Source organism: Atta cephalotes (genome assembly GCF_000143395.1).
Source record: "Atta cephalotes unplaced genomic scaffold scaffold00052, whole genome shotgun sequence".
Taxonomy (NCBI): domain Eukaryota; kingdom Metazoa; phylum Arthropoda; class Insecta; order Hymenoptera; family Formicidae; genus Atta; species Atta cephalotes.
The window spans coordinates 1,450,747-1,473,333 of NW_012130116.1; the positions used below are offsets into that span (position 1 = coordinate 1,450,747).

General features: G+C 31.7%; 2 protein-coding genes across 2 annotated transcripts in view; one reads left to right on the top strand and one right to left on the bottom strand.

Annotated features, from left to right (window-relative positions):
* Nucleotides 1-16,742, top strand: part of LOC105623055 — a 40,499-nt gene extending 23,757 nt beyond the window's left edge. The window contains exons 3-4 of the mRNA XM_012204457.1: nucleotides 16,081-16,270; nucleotides 16,525-16,742. Coding sequence (XP_012059847.1) covers nucleotides 16,081-16,270; nucleotides 16,525-16,742 — 408 coding nt within the window. The remainder of the gene's footprint in view (nucleotides 1-16,080; nucleotides 16,271-16,524) is intronic.
* Nucleotides 16,743-19,057: 2,315 nt separating this feature from the next.
* LOC105623056 (mediator of RNA polymerase II transcription subunit 22) lies at nucleotides 19,058-20,607 on the bottom strand. Its single transcript, XM_012204458.1, has 2 exons — nucleotides 20,435-20,607; nucleotides 19,058-19,377 (listed from the first exon to the last, which is right to left on the bottom strand). Exons 1-2 carry the CDS (start codon nucleotides 20,535-20,537, stop codon nucleotides 19,058-19,060), a joined length of 423 nt encoding a protein of 140 aa, XP_012059848.1. The 5' UTR covers nucleotides 20,538-20,607.
* Between the last annotated feature and the right edge of the window lie 1,980 nt (nucleotides 20,608-22,587).

The following is a 22,587-nucleotide window of genomic DNA, read 5'->3' on the forward strand; positions in this document are numbered from 1 at the left end:
ATATATATATAGAAATATTAAAAATTTTTTTTATTTTTTTATTTTAAAGATCATTTTCTTATATGTAAAAATGAAAGTTAGTCACGTGCTTTGTATGGTTCTATTAACATGAAAAGTCTCGACACCGTTCTTACATGCCTGGAATTCCCAGGATTGTCTTGTTTTAGAAATATCATTCAATCTTAGTATGTGCCTACATACATTTAATTAGACATGCACGTTCTTTGCGTAATTTGATATCTATTAGTTCTGGTTATCATCTAACGGAGTTTATATTTTATTTGAAATGTAATAAGACATGAATTTTTTGCTCGATATTTTTTTTTCTTAGACAAAAAAAGTCTGGATATCTATATCTTAAGATTATGTGCGGCGTATAATTTATTATATCAATGCTAAAATATCAAACATATACGTCATCGTGTCGAACTATGTCGTGATAGGAAATTAAGATCTTTTCGCGCAGCGTAATTTCGATATAATCTATTACCGATCGACGGCAGCCAGATAAGCGAACAAAGCGTCGTTTATAAAAGATGTAAGATACCTACGTAATGTACGGGAAATGGTTGAACTGCAATAATGCACGATGCATACATGTAATATAGACCCTTGTACCGATAACATATCGCTGGATTTAGCATCATGTTCCGCAGAACTCAAATGTATAAATATTGATATTGATAGCGAGAGTGCAACGATATGTATATTTCAGCTACCATATATCATCTCGGACAAGGTAATATACACGATACGATTTTAAGCGGAAATATTAGCGTGAAACAGCGAATTCGTAAAACAACTCACAGAACTAAAACAGGTTTGAATGTCAATGTCAATTAGCTAGCTAACAAATTAACTAGTGGAAAGAAAATAAATATTGGTGTATACGTATAATTAAATTGTAACGAGATATCTTAATTATTAACAATCTTTTCTAAAGAAAATAAAATTATATTCAAATGTCCACAATGATAATTAATATTTATATTATGTCGTAATATTTTATTATACCGCTTTTTTCGCTGGCATATAAAACTGCGATTATAGTATATTTTTTCCAAGAGATGCGATTATATATCTTTCATATATTTTTTATTTGAAATATTAATCTATTAATATTTATAATAACATAATATTAAATCTATTATTTTATTTTCAACATCTTTTCTTGTTTTAGTTTTAAGATAACATACATTTCTCACACATTCAGGATTGCTTATAACAATTGACAATTGTTGTATCTTAATCTACATGATCTAAGACAATTGTCTACTATTCTATTATTTTAGCATTAATTCGAATATCATAATGTAACTTTTGTAACATACATTAAGAACTTTAATTATGTCTTCAATGAATACATTTGTGAGAATCTAATCTAAATCTCTAATAATCGTCCTTAATTAGGTCTAGCAATTCTTGCGGAATTTTCAATAAGTTTGTATTAAATCAAATGATGCAATCATTTTCATCTAAAACCATTAGACCATTTTAACTTCATTCGCCGCTTTCTCACGCGATCGCGCGTTGACGTGACATCGCGATGGGAGGCATTTTGTTACCAACACCGATAAAATACCAATTTGTAAGTAAAAGTATCGTGTCCGCGGGCCCCAGCAATGATTTTCGAGCGCCTCGTCGACCAAGTTAATCTACCGTGCATCATCATGGCATCAAAAACGTCAGCGAACAATTCCGCCGGATACAACTTCTTGATACAGCAAATGCAAAAAAATAAGTCATAAAAAACCCATCACAAGAATAAGTATCTCGAAACAATTATATCCAGAAGAATTAATATTCAGAAGAATTATCCACACTTAGCTGATGTAATCATTAATATTTCCTGCAAAATAATCTTTCTTTTAAGAGCCTTTCTTTGACCATGTTTTTGTTTAATCAATTTATAATTGAGATTTCCTTAATAAACGTCCGATTGCACGGTTTTCTCATAACTCTTTTATTTTTTACATTAAATATCAAATGACAATCCAAATTACAGATCTTAAGCCTGAAATTATTCGTACATAGAATAGGATTTCGCTATTCTTCTAAAATTTAACTCTCTTCAATTTCACGTTTTTAATCTATTGTACATTAAATGCTGATGTCATAACATTCCTATTTAAGGAGAAATCTACAACATTGACCTAGGAATTCATACATAAAGGCAACATACCGACAGCTCTGGAGCACTCTGTTTTATATTGCCTATTGTGCTTTCTTATACGATCTCGCTATTCGTCTCGGGAGAGTTGATATTTCCTGGATCGCACGACGGACGCTGCGTCATGTTCTTTCTGAATTTATTTCAGTGTTCGTACACCGTGTCGGATTGATGGAAACGCTGGCATAACCGATCGCGCGTTATGCGCGACGCGGAATTCCTTTCCGTGAGTTATCGGTGAAATGAGTCCCAGATAGAAAATCCACGGGCATTGCTCCTGGATCAACGATCCAGGCAAGAATTTAGTCACGCATTCGTCGTGCATCAAGTAAGATGAAAAATTTGAGTTATGCGGGAAAGATCGAGATTAAGAAGGGGAACTGCATTTGACTTCAAATAATAATTAAAATTTCTACTTTAAAAAAATCTTTATATTAGCATTTAATTAACATTTGACCTATCGAAGAAATTTCAAATAACATCGTGAAATTGATATTGCTTCTTTTATTCTTGAATATTGTTAGAAAATTTTTATAAAATATTTATAAAATATTTATAAAATATTTGTGATTAATTTTTTTTAATAAACGGATTGAATATGACGTAAAGTAAATATAGATGCAATTAGAATATTTGACAGATGAAATCATCTATTGTTGTTGATTTATGAATTTTAAGAATAACGTTTCGAAAATTCCCTAAAAAATATAAATAATTAAATACTTCTAAAATAAGATAAACATTTTGATTAAAGGTGTAGACATTTAAGATACAATTGAAATGTAGTTTCAACACATTTTTCTTAAAAGCATGTCTAAAGGCTTACTTGAACATTTGCTATCGTCTCCGCATATCTTGCGCTTTCGCAGCAGGAAACTCGTTTCTCTTACTTTTACATTACGTCTTAATTTTATTGTATTTTAATTGCGATACGATTTAATACCGTTGATGTTTTCGAGATTAGCGCTTATTTTGCATTTCCAAGTCTAACACAGAAATTCGTAACAGTATTGAAGAATATATTCGATAAATAGCTAGTATTTTATATGTAGATATTTCCACAATCTTGAGTTCACAAAGTGATAAATACTTTCTTAAATTTATCGATACTTATATCAATAGTTACACACATCTTATTTTAACTTATTTTAACATCTTATTGTAACTATTATAACTTTCAATGAATGGAAAATTTGATTATGATTTTATTTCGTCAAAATAGAGAAGAGACAAAATTATAAAAGTACAAAGAGATGAATCCAAACCTTTTTGCGCACATGTATTTGATTTGCTCTTTGCGAATTATGTTTTTCTTAAAAACATAAAAGAACGTTATTAAAGTCGAAACTTCGTTTTCTTCTTTTCTTTTCTAGTTTGTCAGAATATCGAGACAATGTGAGCTTTACGATTCACTCTGTATTGCGATTCATTCTGTGCGTCTCGCTGTAGTGCGTTTCACTTCGCCAACAAATTCAATTTGATGCTGATACTTGTCCCGCGCCGCTGAATAATAAACTTGCTTTGCGCATAAGCCGGTTCTACATTAGTTGCAAGCTGATCGCAAGTTTGTTGTGACAGCCAATATAAAGCGTTGATTTCAAAATGCATGCTTCAGATTGGCTATCGCAACAAATTTGCGATCAGCTTGCAACTAATGTAGAACCGACTTAAGGCTGCGCTGGAAAATCCGGACAAAGAGAGCAGAGCCCTACAAGATCGATTGATTTAAGGAAAACGTCACTGTCAGTGATACAAGAACATTATCAGTAATTCTCTGATGAAAGGAACAGAATATATTCAAAATTAAAGTATGTTATTTTAAAAGATATAAAAAAATTAAAGTTTTATTTTAAAATACGTTATATGTGCACTAAAATATGGCGTCTATTCATTATTATTTATTATAGCTTAATCAAACGTAGAGACATGATATCCATGAGATTTTCAGTCAGAGTTTATTTGAGCAAAGGTCTCGAAATCTTTCGAATGTACCGAGTTGCTTCAAAATAAATATTTATTTTTCTTGAAGTTCTATTTACATGATTGATTAGACATTTTCAGTCAGATTTGCGGAGATTGAAAGGGCTAATCCATCGTGACGAGATTATTTTCTATTGTGTGCACAAGTTGCTTCGATGTTTCGAATCTTTGTCTACTTGCAATATCCAGTTTTATTATTTCGACCGTAACCACACTGATTTTTTTATATATTTGCAATATTCGTTTGGCATTGAAATTTCCAATAAAGACATCATGCAAATATCGAAATGTCATTTATAAAAGTAATGCCAAACATTTTTCTTAACCATGTTAGATGAAGAATTATCCGCTTGGGAATTATGAATTCATGTTCAAAAGAAAGATTTTTCAGAAAAGATAATATTGTAAAAATTATGATCCATATTTTTCTTTGCCCATTGTAATTTCTTTTTTCTATGTTTAACTTTTAAAAGAAGTTTTCAACTTTGTGCGCTTTACAATCGGAAACTTCTAAATAACGTTTATAACAATTATACGCGCAGTCTAACATTTACGTCTTGTCAAAACTTTTTGTGCTTGACACATATATATAATTAGATGTTTCAGTTTATGCCCGTTTCTATCACTTTAATCTTGATTTAACTTACTTTTTATCTTTTTCTAATTCTAAGAATTAGAAAATTATAAAGAGTAAATTAAATCGAGATTATAAAGTTAATCTACATTTGTACAAATAGACATTAATAATGCAATTATCCTCTTTTTTCGCAGTAAAAACGCTTCTTATTCCTCTCAGGAAATTCATTGGCATTGTATCTCTTTATATCTGTTTACCCACTTTCCTTATAAAATCCTTTGATTTTTTTTCATGTAACATGCAGCCGCTGAGAACGTTCATTCTTAGTTCTCTGTGTACACAAAAACGCAATCTAGTATCTAACTACGACTAGCGTTACAATGTTATACTCATTTTTTCTCAAAAGTGATTACTACGAAACAATAATGAGTATTATGAAACATGTAATACTAAAATATAACGTACAATGTATCTTACAATCTCTTTTAACCCTTTGCAATCCGCTGACGACAATGCCTTTGCGTAAAAACGTCAGTCTTATTAACAAACACATACAACTATTAGTTAATGTTTAGGAATTGTTATAGATAAAAACTAAAAAAAACAAAACCAAGCACTTTAAAAAGTGCTTTTATGTTGGCATGTAAAAAAACATGTAAAAAAATGCGCGGCTCAGTTCGTATCAATGCATCAGCATGGTTTATTTTAGTCAGAGTGCAATAGTAGATATAATTCATACATAGACTGCAAAGTATTAAACAATTCTGAACTACTGGTCCATTCTTGAGACTCCTTTCGCATAATGCTGACACTCTTGTGTTGATTGTACGTGAGAAACTTTCGGAAACGAGAACTTGTAATGAGACACGCGAATGAGCAATCTTGAATTTTATGTTAAATTCGTTATGCAAGATGTTATGCTGGGATAATGCAAGGGTAATACACAACTCGACGTCGCTTAGCTTTTCTCTCACGCTATCGAGATCCGTGAAAAAAAAAAAAACTTTCGTTTATTATCCACGTTCTTAAGTATTTTACGAAGCATCTCTCAAGAGAGTGTCAGATCTGCTTCGATGTCTCTCCTGCGAAACTATGATAATAACAGGTTGCTCGTGTAAAGGTGCGACAGTACTGTCTGCATAATGGAATTTGTAAATTATTGTATCGACATAATCGGGGTGTGAGTCAACATCGTTTTGTGAGTTTTACGTTTCGCAAAAATGCAAATGAGCAAATGGAATACTTCATTACTTTGCATTATGCATTGTAGGGAATTGACGGTTGATAGTTTCTGCCATTAAAAGCAGATGGCAGACAATACAAAAAATTATACTACGTAAGAGAGCGAAGTGTCTCTTTTTTTTTACTTGTTCTAATTCTCACGCAGTCAAGAAATAGGAAGAAAATTACCCAGAAAATTCTTATCCTATTACTATTTATCTCGACACTGTTATTTCTTGCTGTCAAAATGCCACGTATTTATGTTCGTTGCATACATTTCGCGTATTTATGTTCGGTTGTTGTAGCGCTTGCAAAAACAGCGAATTATATATTCGTCGTAAGTGGTAAATAAATTGAAAATTACGTAAACTTGACACAATGTCAACAAAGTGTCTCTCGTTCATTTAAGGAACATGCAGACGATTATTTTCTTCCGTTTCACGCACTGTCAACGACCGCACGTTGTCTTTCTTCATGTAAACGTGCCACCGGGTACAACTACATACCTACATCCGAGGCTCATACATACGGTAGACAATAGTAGTTGGAATTACAGTAATAAAAGGTTCGCGACGCGTAATTTACGCGCGACTTCACACCGTGCGCGACAACCACGTGACGCGACGCACGCAACAAGCACGCTCGTGTCTGCTAATTACAGAAGATAGAACGATATGTGGGTATGCGGGCATTATGCAATGCATTACATTCGATGAATATGATTGCACCGCGTGTCTCGGTTTCACATATATTATCCGCTTATTAGATAACGTTAAACGATGTAAGATTTAAAAGTTTAAGCTTACCGTACACTGAGAGAAATATGCATTAATTGGAATTTTAGTTGACGAAATATATATGTATTGATAAAACTGAGAAAATTTTTTCTTTAAGAATCTGTATTTTATTTAAAATGTTGAAACACGCTATCAAAATAAAAGAAAAAATACGGATCTTTTTATATATAGAAATATTTTGCTTGCTGTTATAAATTTAACTTTTGTTTTTAAACATATAGATTTTTCTTCTCGTATTTTCAAATATATAGATTTTTCTTTTTTTTTTGCTCTGTAGCAAAAAAAGATTGCAAATAAATTAAGATCCAGATATTTTGTATCTTCGCAATGTATAAATTCTCACTTATTTTTCTTTTATAATTTATATGATTATCAAAAGCTTTCTCATCTATGTTAATAACTAATAGCGATATTTAATTCCTATTTGTTGTCTCTGAAACAAATTGTAATCTTGCTGTTATGTATTCATTAAAGTATAGTAAATATCGTTATTATCTACTTGTTGACAAAACGCATATTTAATGCATATTTAATCCATGACTATTAAATAATAACTAGATACGATGCTTGTTATATGCGATAAGATGTATATTGCTCGCGGATTGCTCACTTTATACATCAAGTGACACAGAATACTCGATCGAATGATATCCTTTGATCTCTAGTGAAGCTAATCTCTTTTTCAAAGTTTGAAAAAAAGCAAAATTCTGTTTGAGAACCCTAAAGAGTTGTAAAGTTCTGAATCAATTTTAGAAAGAGTTTCGTTGATTAAAGCGATGAAAACATTATTAACAGGAGGCCAACTTTATGTTTCTGAAAATTTAAAAGGTTATAACTTTTTATCTTTCATTTTAACACTTTGATCCATAATCGATAGAATAATCGATAGAACTCTTTGAGAGATTTATTAAAACGCTAAAAAAAATACGGCGTTTTTGACGCCACGAGTTATGATAGTCCTCTAATAATTTTCCTTAACAATCAATGTATGGAGAATTTAGTGCTCTTTACGTGTTAACTTGTTGCTTTAATCTTGATTTCATTGCTCTAATAGTTTAGCGATTTATTCTAACTTTTCAAAAAATTAGAATGTTTTTCGAAAGAAACACTGTAAAAGACTTATATTTACTTATATCATAATTTTGTGCTAATTATGTACTTTTAATATATACTAGTTTACATATACTTTTTTTTCAACTATAGTTCATGTGTGTGTGATTAAAACAATTTCTTTATATACGATTAGAATGAAATAGGGATTAGAGTAACAAGTTAGTATATAAACAGCGCTAAATCCTTTGTGCATTGAGACCTAATTCTACTCCTGTGCTACTTTAAAGAATATCTATGTCTATTAAGATAGCACACCAACATGAGCAGAATCAGGTCTCAATGAAGGATTTACTGCTCTTTATGTGCTAATCTGTCTCTAATCCCGATTTTATCCCGAATTCCTCCAGTGAGTTACCATAACTCGTATTAGAACGCCATATTTCCAAAAAAGTTTTGGATTTGTGTGGACTTAGAAAAATTTTAATTTGGAATCTACAAAACGCTAGGATTTTTTTGTTTTTAATCTCAACGATTTAATTATTAAGGATAATCGTTATAATTGTCCTCTGTAGAGCAAAGTGCTAAAATGAAAAATAAAGAGATTATAACCCTTCAAAGTTTCAGAATCGTGAAGTTATTGTCCTCCTCCCAACTTCAAGTGGTGTTTTCATCGCTTTAATTAACAGAACTCTTAAAATCACTTGAAAACTCTACAACTCTTCGGGCTAACCAGAACTCTGTTTAGTTTTTCCAAATTTTGAAAATTGGGGCCTCACAGAGGTCATTCTTCGATTAACCGTAACTCTTTTCAATCCAAGTTGTTACAACTCACTATAACTAAATGATGGGAAATTCTCGTCGGGTAAAGTGTATTCCAAGAAAATATCATAGTATGCTATCATAGTAATTAATCAGACATTTTTTTGCCCAAAAGAACATTGCCAGAGATTCAACGTCTTCATATGTATGGAATCGCAAGTAATAAAAACGTTGCTTTGCGTACATTATCTTACATATTAGGATGATGCATTAAGATGTTAATAACGCAAAAATGTGAGATGCAATTGACATAATAACAATGGAAGTGTTTTATCTGAATATGAATAGAATAATACGTGAAATGTGTCTCTGTATTAATTAATAATCATATAAATGAAATCTAATAAACTGCAACAAATAAAAGATGATAGACATAATATTTAACATTTAAGCAATTATACTGCGCCATATCACCAACGTGTCTAATGTTTCGATTGCTATTACATTTCTACAGAGATTTCAACATGCAAAATATTTACACGTTGAATCGAGTTTGCTGGAATTTGAGAGAGAAAAAAGTGTTCGCTTTTTAGACTTCTGTGAATGTAAACGTGAACTTGTTCATAGAATATATATATATATATATACGCGCGCGCGTGTGTGTGTGTGTGTGTGTGTGTGTGTGTGTAATAGATACTTATTTTTTAATAATTGCAATTATTAATATTGTTATTATATCCAATTACTATTATTTTTTTATTTATTTAAAGGATAAATTAGGTATCATCATTTGAAGCATAAAAAATATACTTCTCTCTTTCACAGTTATTATATAGATAATAATAAAATTAATATAATAATTAAAAAGAATATTTTTCTTCTCCATGTTTAAAATAATTCGAGAAGTATATACCTTACATAGAAAATTCACAGTTTACAGTAATAATTTCTTTTACTTTGCGATTATTAGATTTTCTATAGAAAATCTAGCTCAATATATTTTTTTTATTTCATTAATTTATGATCGTAATATCGCGCGAATTTTAACTGAGTCAGCGAAATTCAAGCTCGTTGAGCATATATTTACAAATTGATTGTAATCGATCATGAGTTGTTTTGAAATACTGACGGTCTAGTTTTGTATCCTTGAAGAGAACTTAAGCTTACGTATTTAAACAATTTTTATCGACGCGTTTATTATGTTGACTGTTCCACAAAGAGCAAAGCACATCCCGTTGCATTAGATGGATTTGCGAAATTAATACGTTCTCGCAACTATATATTGTATATAACAACTGTATAAAAGCAGTATAAAAAAAAGATATGATCTTCTAAACGCAAACGGATATTTAATTTCGCATACGTGGCTTTTAAATTTGAATAGAAGATTGCAATCTTGCCTTTGTGCTAAATGTCATAAGAGTCTCGCGTATTGCAATATGGTCACAAATGAGCATAAAATTAGAATTATCTGGTCGAAATAAATTCTGCTGTTTTTGCTTTTCTCATTATGTATGAAAACATTCCTGAATCGACTTATGTTCAGAGCCTCCAAGTGATATCCTTGATTGATAATTTGATATCCTTCATTTGTGACGCATTTATGTATTGCCATCGGCTAGGTCGTTTTATACGTATTTAAATTAAGTGACGCGTAAACGACGCGTAGGATGTGCGTTATCTTCCCAGCAGCGCTGCCAATCAATAACGGGATTTATAGTAATTCACCTTGTTCGCAGTAGACATTCTAATCGCTCCTCGGTTAAGCATTTAAATTGGCAGTGATTAACAAAATGATCCATCCGTGCATTCCTGTACAATCGAATTGAATTCGTGTCAAATTTATAGTTGTATTTCGTAAATCATGATTTAACGATTTGCAAAGTTGTTACTAAAATTTTTCATCGCCAAAGCAATGTGTCAGTAAATCGTGACAGGAAATTCTTTTGATTATATTTAATTATTTAAATAGCTGGCCTTAATCTTTCTAGACTGCCTTTATAGACACATTGCTATTACGATTTGAATTTTTTTTTTAATTATAATACATTTTCATGACTCGCATTTGCTTTATAATTGCTTCACAAAATTATTTGAGTGTTTATTAACTGTTGTCTGTAGACGAATTATGAACTTCAATAGCCTCGTTCGACAATCAAGTATAATTATCTCTACCACGATTTTATGATTAATGTGAATTTAATTTAAAAAAAATATTATAACGCGCTTTCATACCTCACTTACTTACTTTATGTAAGATTGCTTCACAAAATTATTTGAGCGTTTATTAATCGTTGTCTGTAGACGAGTTATATACTTCAATAACCTCGTTCGTCTCAATCAAGTAATTATATTGAAAGGAAACTGCAACGTCCTGTGGAAATTGTTATCTTATATTCAATATTAGATATGCGCGGCGCGATTTATAATTATAACATAATCTATTGAACGTTATTGTCTGAAATATATAATATCTAAAAATTCTTTTGTGAATTGCTCGATTTATTATCGACAGTGTAATGAATAGAAGATTTATTGCTGTAAGATAAACACAGGGTATAAAAAAAGATCTAAATCTGAGATAATATAAACAGGAAAGTAAATGAGAAATCTTATCTTTTTTTTTAATGAATAAAAAACGACATTAATTTACAATTGCTATAGTCTATAACGGCATTCGTTATACTCTATAACGGTACAATAGTTTGTGACTATACAATAATCGAAAAATAAAGGTATCATACTCTCATTTTTAGGAAAATATAATTATAATTCTTGTAGATACAGAAGTGCGTCTATAAATTCGGTGATCGGTTTATTATATTCTTCCCACTGGACAAATTTTACATTTCAAGAGCAATTTCCCGAGGTTGCTCAACTCGCTCGATCGAGTAATTGCGTCTAAATTGCGTCAGAAGCGCGTACACGATGTGCGTAAGAGAACTCGCGCGCGGTTTACCCGCCTTTTAGGACATAACGGATACGTCTGCATCCAGTTTTTGCCGCACGGCATGACCTTTATATGCATGTCCATTTAATATTGTCGTGGAAAACCTACGGAGAGATACGTGGGGTTTCAGCACGAGAATCCTTGCAGGATACGCTGCTTAGAGACCATAAATTCTCTCTTTCTGGTGCCTTCGTTATCTATACTGCATGGCCTTCGTATTTCAGGAAGAGCGATATCGTAGCGTAGCTGCTGCAACAACCGTGTATGCTTCTATCTCGTCTCAAAGGTCACGCTGATATTTTCCTTGCACGGAATTTATGCGTAGATTCCATACAGTTATTCATTTATTTCATAGCATTCACTTTCCAAAACTTATATGAAAGGTGCGTGAAACATATAACTAATGTTCAAATAAAATTTTATCTTACTTTATAAATCTTACGTTATGTCTTAGTCATTTTATTATTAGATAATTTGATACAGATTTAATCGTATACAAATGAATCTTTTAAATTAATTTTGAAACATTAGTACATCATCGACGGCAGCATTCTTCTTTATGAACTTCTTAACATTTGTCATGCAATTTTGAAAGTAAAATATTCTCTTTTTAATCAGAAAAATTATTTAATAAATCCGTAACAATAACAAGATAAAATAATATATTAAAATAATATATTAAAAGTTATAATAACAAGAGAATATGAATTACTAATAAAATTTTACGTGCGAATAAAATAGAGTAAAATATGTTCATTTTTTCATGTGAAACGAAAATGCATTTTCCGTAAATGAATATTTCTAACGTAATAATATTTTAAATGTATATGGAGAAATTGTCCTCTTGACCAAACTTCAAGTAAACACAAGATTACAATACGATAGTGTGATAAATGGAAGTTTTAGTTAGTCTGAGAACTAAAAAATTCAAACAGCTCAAAATGAATCTTCACTAATAAGAAGAGCGAATCTTTATTGAAATAATCATAACAAATAGTACATCCCAAAAAATAAAGATTTAGTTTTTTAAAGGACTAATAATAATTAGAAAAAGATGAAAATAGGACAAAAATTAATATTTGCGAAGATTGATCCATTAAGAAGAAGTCATATGTGTATCAGATGACTTTGGGAAAAAATTTAGAAACACTTTCTTTTATTTATCTTTAAAAGGTTACACCGCAGATAATCAGACAAAAGATTTATTATACTTATAGGCATTATTTTTTAGAAAATCGTTTGAAATGTTTCTTAAAGAAATTTCAAAAATACATTAAAAATATTTTAGAATTTTACGATGGCAATTGCAGCACATGTAATATGCTTCATTGATTTGGAATAATCTGTTGCATCTTTTATAAAGGAATCGATATAGTGATTGCGCCAATGAACGCACGCAACTTTATGCGATGATGCACGTATCTTTCAAAACAATTTAGCACTGTTTTTTTTATATTATACGTGTATGTGATTTTTATCAATATGCGTCGTGCAGAGACTTCCTATTGTGATATTTGCTCCTTGTCAATCGTCACGCTACGTTATTGATTAATATTTTCTTGGTGAGAAGAAAGTCTTTTTACAGTTTTCATTTTTCCTGAGTATCTTTTCGCAACTGAAAAGACCATTGCGATCTGTGATTGCAAATTTCAAATTTGAAGAGGAAACGATCGCAGAACGCTTCAAGCTTTTCTTACAACGTCGTTAGAAGAGCATAATATTTTTTATTGCAATGTTGTTAAAGGGAAAATTCTTGATGTATAAAGTTACTATGAGACAGAGATTTCATATTATTCATTAAGCTGTCTATGGAATGATTTGGAATTTCAAACGTCAATCCACCGATTACTGATGACTAAATTTATTATTTTTATGCGAATCTTGAATTATAAAATATTTATATTTATTCTTCGGATACATGATTTTCGTAAACATGATTTTTCTTAAAAATGTGGAATGTTTTTCTTTATTAGAAAGTATAAAGTTAACTTTACAGTATCAGAGTTATAAATTGCTATAGTTATCTGTATATCTTTTTAATATTTTTCTTTTTTTTATTTTAATCGTTTTCAGATAATTTAACAGTTATATATCTCTATCGATATTCATAATTAATTTATTGAACAAAATTGAATATGAAAATTGATTTCCATATTCAATTTAAAATTAAAATATCTAGGTACTCTTAACCTAAGAATGTTACAATTATTTGGTTTGGTCCGGAATTATTCGTAAAAATTCAAGACAATAAATTGTAATTACAAAGCACACAACAACGAATCATGAGTAATAATGAAATGCACGAATCACGTAATTGTAATTGTCTTGAAATCACCGTTCAATTTTATCTAGAGGTCGAAAATGACAATCCAAATATCTTATCTTAGATTAGACAATTGCATATATAAAAGAAAATCAGCATATTTGTTTTGTACGCAATTTAATTATCACAAGTATTTATCGAACTTTCATTATCAATTTCGTATGGCCAAGAAATTCAATCATCATTTTAATAATACAATCAATTTCTACGATCGATAAAAGATCTGAATCTGACAAATTAGATCTAATCGAGGCATTGGAGCATAGTATTTAAATTTGCTCGTTGTCATAAGGCAGAAGTATCTCTGAAGATGACTGTGGAAAGTCCCGCGTTCGTTTCTCAAGTTTTGCTATTAATGCCACTTAGCCAGCTAACCAGAACGGTCTATGATTGTCGCAGTCACTCGCTCGGTGAGAAAATGCTAATTGCAATTTGTGACGAAGAGTACGAGGAATACCCCAAAAAAGTGGAGCGCCGCTCTAGAAAGCGCACTATCGTGGCTTGAAATGACTTTTCGCGTCTCGTAGATTCTCATTTATTTAGATTCTTGTCAGCAACACAAAAAAGGTAAAGAAAGAAGATAGCCCGTGAATGATGATTTTAATCACGAGCGCACAATTCACAATCTCATATCCTGAAGAAATGTATTGCTGTCGACGTCCGAGATCGACCTGTCGATTTGATTTTTTGTCTTATATTTCATGACGCCTCAGGAAGAGAAAGAATGATGCATATATATAATTACACGAAGCGAGCAGTCAATCCCTAGTTGAAATAATCGCCGGTACTGTTATCGCCAGACCGTCAGGCTAAGTCATAGCCAGTCACGGATTGATGTAAATCTTGCCTTTACATCAAAACGTGTCAGAAAGAATATTTATGTCACAAATAAAAAATTATTGTACAATATTTTTATCTCGTTACATATTTAAGAAGTTAAAAAATGATTTCTAAAAATTTTATGAAAAATGTATAACTTTTTTATATTATATTATTTTTTTTAACACACAGAAAGGTATAAGTTATATAATTTATTATGTAACACTTGCTGTTCTGTGTCGGTGATCCACTTTCCATTTGCCATTTTTTCCAGTATGTTAATGTTCCAGTTTTGACAATGAACGAACATAATTATAAAATAATTTCTGATATGCATGAATACATAATTATAATGTGTATTCACGCATATTTGCATTTGATATATTAGGCTTTGTTTATGATAATTATTTTTTTATAATAATTTTTACAATTTTTAATTATTGAAATATATTATGAAATATATTTTAATTAATAAATATAAGCAAATATTTCGTGGATTACCTAAAATTGGATAGAACATGTTAAAAAATAACAATAAATAAAAAATATAATAAAAAATTATTTTATTATATTATTTTGAAACAAAAGAAACTTTCGATGGAGATGCATTAAAATTGTTGTATATAAATTGTTGTATATATATTTTTGCATAAAATCCAATTTCAAGTTTTCTACACATGTTTTACCATAAAAGAAGTGGATATTTTTACATTCACGAGAATAAGATATATTTAGACTAAACTAAAAACAAGTATCATATCTTCTGAACTATTATGTAATATGTCTATTCTTTTTGCTAAACTTCTTGCACAGTTTTCTATTTTTGTCTTCAACAGCAAAAAGAAAACTGTGCAAAAAAGAATAGATCTAAGTATAACGACTGTCGTTTAATCATGAACAAAAGACACAATAGTGCTTTCTCCCTTGAAGCTTTAGATTGCGACGAACAAAGACGACAATTATGATGACGACGGCGACGACGATGACGAGGAATGGGCGGATGGGCGATCGTCCCCACTTGCCGTTCGCAGGTCGAAAAAGCATCGAGTGTGACCAGATACTGTTATTCGAGGCTACATTATGCGGTTGCTGTTGTTGTTCTCCCCGTATCTCATTTGTACCCGCGCGAGCGCACGGCGATGCTTATTACACGATGCGCGCCTCGCAAAATTTTTCCACATGTAACTGTTCTGTTGAAGGCGCAAAAGGCGAACATAAATCGCCGCGTTGGCTACATAATACGTGTTTACATATGCGAATACCCTCTGCAATCTGCATACACCCGGCAGCGATTCTTCATGCCCTGCACGCGTACATATAAATTAATTTATCGCCGCGAACTCGTGATATTTTCAAACGATTATCATTCGCAAATCGTTTCATATTATGCTCGTTTACAACGGCTCATTAATTAAATCGTTGTGATTTCAGCATCGAATACAGTTCGACGACACCGCCACACGTACCTTCGAGTATCCCAGCGAAGCGTCGATTCTTGAAGGCGAGACCAGCAATGTGGACGGCGAAACTTCCAGTTCCGTAATCGAGCAACCTTCTACACTGAGTAATAACAAAATCTCTTCGACACCTAGCTCAACAACGAATATGCCATCTCTTCTCGGTAAGATCAAACTTGAGTCCCGTTTGTAATTTGACAAGATATTTTTGCAATTATAATATGATAATGTAATCAAGTAATTAACAGAAATTATTATATCATAAAATGTCTCATAAAATATCTCTAGAGATATCATTGATAATCCTAGAAAAGGTTTTATCTTATAATCTTATTACTTAATTGATAAACATATCTTAAGGAGATAGAAAAGATAGAAGCAAAGTAAATCCGTGCTACTTGACACTTGTTATCTGTAGGTGGAGGTGGACTAGCCAGTTACACTCCTAGCAAAGTGGATCTGACGTCGGAAGGCTTCGAGTTGGGTATCACCAGAGCTATACTGATGGTTCCGACCCCAGCTGCAACAACGACAACAACCGAGCAAACCGAGAATGCAAGCGAAATGGAATACTTGAGACCAGCTCAGGACGCAGGTGCTTGGGGCTCGGAGACGACCGGCGATCTTCTTTATTGAAAAGAAATGCAGAATGATGTTTTTATCATTCACAAGCTCAACGTCCCTCCGCAGTAATAGAAACGAACGAACGAAACAAGAATGAAACTTATAAGGCTAATATTAAGTATTCCTTTTTTTCCTAGCGGCAAGAAGATCGCAAAAAACTACACAAATGCAAAAGAATCAATATATTATAATAAACTTTAATAAAAAAAGATTTACGACAAATGCTCACATAAGTATATAAAGCGAATTTTTCATAGAAAACAGATTTAGACATTCGCGTTCATGACCGGACGATATGTTGGATTACAGATAAGTTATTGTCAAATGCACATTAAATTAAGAAAACTTTTTTTAATTATAAAAAGAAATCAAAAGCGCAATCTCCGCTCATGAACGTACCAAGTATTACAAGCAAAGTTTATTTAGATGATTAAGTAAAAACTAACAGTATCATTCCAAGTATATGCATTTACTTTGTATTGTTACGCTATGCAGTCAAATCAGCGAACTTTTCTTACACAATGAATTATCGAAACTGCCAAGATACGCTACATAGTGCTGCTTTTTTTATAATAGCACTTGAAAGGAAGAGCTCAGCGACTGATACTCTATTGCTAAAAGAAAAACAAAATAAAAAGAGCATATCATCTTTCTGGCATACTTTATAAGATAGAAAATAAATCGAGAGAATCAAGTTTTTGTAACCTTTTTGAGATTACTTTAATGCTAAGCTGTGAGTGTTCAAGCTGCCAGTAAAAGGCCAGACTTTTATGCGAGTTTTTTTTTGATAGAAAAAAAGGTAAACGGTTGAATGTCTTTGAGATTTAATTGGAGGGGGAAAATGTTCAGGAAAAAAAAACAACTCGAGTTTAGATTTGTAAACGTTTTTGCCAAAGTAGAACGTAAGTCTACTTAGTATATTTAATAATGTATATGTACAATAAGTGTTCCAGTTCGACAAAACTGTAAGAATTGTAAATTTCAAAGCACATCGTCATTTGTACCGAATGTATGGCAGATCATACTATGCCTTGCAAATGCGAAAATAAGCCATTACAGCGTGTCTTTTCATATTGAGTTTGCAATTATTTTTCAAGGATTATAATACATGAAACTAATAGCTTTTCAGCATAGAAGTTGCGTAAATGAAAATGGCGGTTTAATGTTAATTATTAATTTTAAGGAAATTGAATTTTGTAAATACTAAATTATTGTGGGTCTAGAAGAGCCATCCAAGATAAGTTAATCGAGTCACGAAAGTTCGAGAAAAGAAATTACATTATTTTAAGATCAACTTTCTTGTATTACTTTTGTCCTTTTTTTTCTTTTGTGTTAATTTCTTCTATTATCTATGAAGCACATCTCGGATGCATTATCATGGATAATTGAAAATATTGTTTTGAATATCGTGTAGGTGTAGGTATTTAATAATGTATGATTGTAACGATATGTAGTTAATATGATTTTATGACTTGGACAGTGGACTGATTCAAGCAAAAGAACGCGATAAAAAGATAATTTATTATGAAGGTGCATTAAAAGTAAACTGCTGCCGTGTTTTGTTAGAATTCAAATATATTTACTTTATTTAGATGCTGTACCAGTTCACCGAATAGTTTATGATGTACTGTTGTTTGAAAGACTCGTTCTTGTGTCACAGCGTTGTGTCTTACACTGTGATATTTTTGTTAATCTTTTCTAGTATAAAACATAATTTCCAATTATTCGTCAGACCCAGCAAGTTGTTGATACTCTTTGTATCTTGTTGCTACAATACACGAACATTGCAAAAAGCAAGTCAGATTACGTTTGTGCAACATTCCAAATTGAAACTGTATACGTATAGATCTTTTTTTAATTTGTCAATTAATTAATCATAATTGTAATCTCCTTACTCCAATACAGGAGAGCTGTGTAACAGTTTTGTAAATTACCGTTGTACAGAATCACGAAATACCACGTTTCAAGTAAACAACAATAAGTGGAAACGATTGTGAGATGACTATTAATAACTGAAGCTTGGATTTATATTATTACCTTCTTAAATATGTAAAAGTATTGTGTGATGTATCGTCTATGTGTTAAATATCGAAGTAATAAAAGAGACAATTACTCCTTATTTCTTATTCAGGACTCTCATCATCTATAAATCTCCACAAGATTAAAAGAAAACAGTAAAACGTTATAAAAAATTAATTCTATTTATTTAAATAAATGGACAATGTACAAGTTGAATGAATGAGTCATATTTTGTGATTCGGGTTTAGAAAACAGTCTCAAATATATTACAGGACTAGCATTAAATTAAGCTTAAACTTAAACTAGTGTTATTTGTATATGGAAGTATAATATTCCTCTTCCAGATCGTATAAATCCGCAGCCATATCATCCCTCAGGGAAGCCAATTTTTGATCACATTCTACTTGCTTAGTCCTAAATAATTTGCCGTTTTGTATTATGGCGTCATTTACAGATGGAAAATCATTCAGAATTAAATATTGTTTTATATCAGAGACTAATTTCATTAATGATTCGCCAGCACGCACAATATTAGCTGCTCTAACATGCATTTCATATGTATCTTGCTCGCATTGTGTCATTCGAGATAGTTGAGAATCATTTTCTCCTTTTGCGAGTTTAATTATCTCTGAAAACAACAAAAATAAATCAGAATTAAGATAGATATTAACAATTAATAAAAATAATACAAATCAAGTTATTTGATATATAAATCTTTCTCCTCCCAAATTTTATATATATAAATAGAATTAAAAATTATACTTATATGAAGTATTAAATATTACTAAACGCTACTATACTAATATTCTAATATTACTGCAGTATAAATTTTTATTTCTTTTAATTTTATTATATGATATAATTTACAGTGTTAATAATTAAAAATAATTTGTTTTCACATTTTTCTATATTATATTTTTAATACTAATAACATTTTTGTTTTATATTTTCATGTTATATTTTATGTTTTTAGAATTTCAATCTTTCTATTCTACTACAATGATAATTTATTGATTGACAATCACAAAAATGAAGAGTCCTTTAAATTCATATATAAACTTCTAGATATGTTTTGAGAAATTATACTTAAAATTATAGAATTAACTTTGTCAGTTGTTTGTTGAAAACATCTCGATTCATTCTTTCTATCCAACATAAGAGATAATGAATGAATATATATTCTGAGAAAATATTGTACTGCAAAGAAATAGAAACAAATCTCAAGATAATGAATTAAATAAGTTGTGATACTTGTGTTGAAGAAGATAAAAATTCAAATAATTGGAGCATCACAATCATATCAAAGTGCAATAAATTTCTTGTAGCTGCACTATATTATATTTTCTGCAGTTAAAGTATATATAATTAAGTTAAAGTATATACAGTTAAAGTATATATAATTAACCGAAGGAAAAGAGAAGAAAGAAAGAAAATTTAACTAAAAATCTAAAAAATTCAATTACAAAGAACAAAGTTAATTATTGGGGACGAAAACGCCGGAGGAGTTTTGAAGTTACTTCCACCGGTTAATGGCCTTTTCTGCCTTCAGTCTCTTTTTGAGGTTATATAACGCTTAGATACTACAATTCTTGTTATATTTTCAAATTAACTATTTGATGTAATTGTAGAGGCGAAGATGTCTACGAAAATAGGTTAGGATATCTAGACAGAGGTTAGAAAAGTACCTTCGAAATTTTCCAGCATGGACTTCACGTCGTCTTTTAACCTCGTCGTGTATGATTTCAATAACGCTTCTTTACTCTGAGGAAGTGCACGTTGTGTGGCCATTGTGTCACACTAAAAGGGAATAACATGTGCAACACTGTCAATGATAACAAGAAGGACCACGGCACGCAGACACAAAAAAAAGTGACAAGCGAATTTCTTACAACGGAGTGAAAAGAATTGCGGATAGAAACTAGAAAGGAAGAGGACAAATCTTGCGCATGCGTAGAGCAAACGATTCATATATCATATATGTATATGTACATGTGCTGTTATATTTCAGGAACGTATATATTTTACTTATTGTAATGTGTCATCTATCACCTACAATATACGGAGTTAGGATGCTATTTCATTGACTAGAAAAAATTTTCAAACCAGTTTATGATTGTCAAGAATCTGCATTATAAAATTTTACACGGCACAGTATAATCAAATTGAGATAATACGCAGTTTTCTGATAGTTTGAAACTGGTTCGACTGTATTGGAATAAACTTTTGATCTGAAATAATAAAAAAATGAAAACAACTCTAAGTTCGAATATATTTAAAAAATTATAATATATTTAATTATATAATATATTAATTATAATATATTTAAGAAATATAATTAAAAACAAATTGTATTTATATGCATGAAACTATAAAATATCCATCTATGTCTACTTAATATGTCTACTTAAAAAGTAGACATTGAAACTAATTAGACAAAAAAAATTTTCTGTAATGTCAAAATAAAAGACAGTAAAGGATAATATTGGAAAATAAAGGACAAATTTAAATTGAGTTTCGAAGACAGAAATAAATCTAAAGGACAGCTATCTAAAATAAAAGACTGTCTTTTACAATAAAAGACGTATATCACCGTAGTTATAATGTGCTTATCTTTTTTTAGTTTTAATTCTTAAAATTAAAAAAAGATAAAGAGTAAGTTGAACCTTATCATTTCTGAAATTAATTTATTTAAATGAATATAATAATTCAACATCTTAACATTCAGACTATAGTGGCGCTTCGTATTTAAAATAATGCATTAACATAAACGTTCTTGTTTTCAATCTTATTGTTTAAACCTTAGATTAAAGCTAATCTATATCGATAGAAATAAGAATTATGTATACTACATAATTGTGACTCAAATCACCCGCGCCATATTGATTCACATGAATGATGAAGGCGAGCGCCATTTTCATGGAGCCATCTTTCCTCACCCTCTCGAGCCCTCTTACCCTTCTACCTGCTGTTTCATCAAATCCTACCCCATTCGACTCCCTGTTGACCCTCTAGCTAGAGGGTTGAGAATCGATATGAATACGCCCGCGAAGCGCGCTCACCGCTGAATCTCTCCGCAACTACGCAAAATTCCCGGTCATGTGAAAGCAGAGCCAGAACATGCCCTTGCGCGAGACCGGCGTGGTGCAACGCGGCGGAAATACGAGCGCCGTGAACTGTTCCCAATTCGTCCCTCCGTTCCACCTCTGTTCCTCCAGCCGTGAGGTGACCGCGAATCGCTCTCCCTCACGCGCCTGTCCGACGCGGATGGGTATCGAATCGGGCTCGGTCCCGATATATCTCCAGGGGGTGGCCACCCTCGCCTGCCATTCGTACGCGAGACCCGCGCGCGACGAGTAACCCAAGCGGAGCGGAGTATCGGCGAGTATTCCAATTCGAGAACTTGATCAGTTCCCAACTCCCGACGTGCAGAGGATCGTGGACAAAAACATCCCCTGCAGGAAACGAACTCGTAAAAAATTAAATAAGAAGCAGAAGCTTCGGGAGAAGGAACTGTTCGTCGGAATGATTGATTTTAATCGATTGTGGTGAAAAAGGAAAAAGAGGCCAAAGGTGTCGGGGTGAACGAAGGACGAAGAGGAGAGTGACATTCGCGCGAAGAGATTCGCGGGCGATCGAACGAGTACGCAGCAGCGTCGTGAAGAGGGTGAAAGAGAAAGAGAGGGAGAGAGAGAGTGAATGAGTGAGTGAGAGAGAGAGAGAGAGAGAGAGAGAGAGAGAGAGAGAGAGAGTAGTACGTAGTTAGTCGTCGGACGGACGGTACGGTACGGTACGGACGGGACGGAACGGACGAGTCGGACGTAGTGGTACGGCTTCCGTT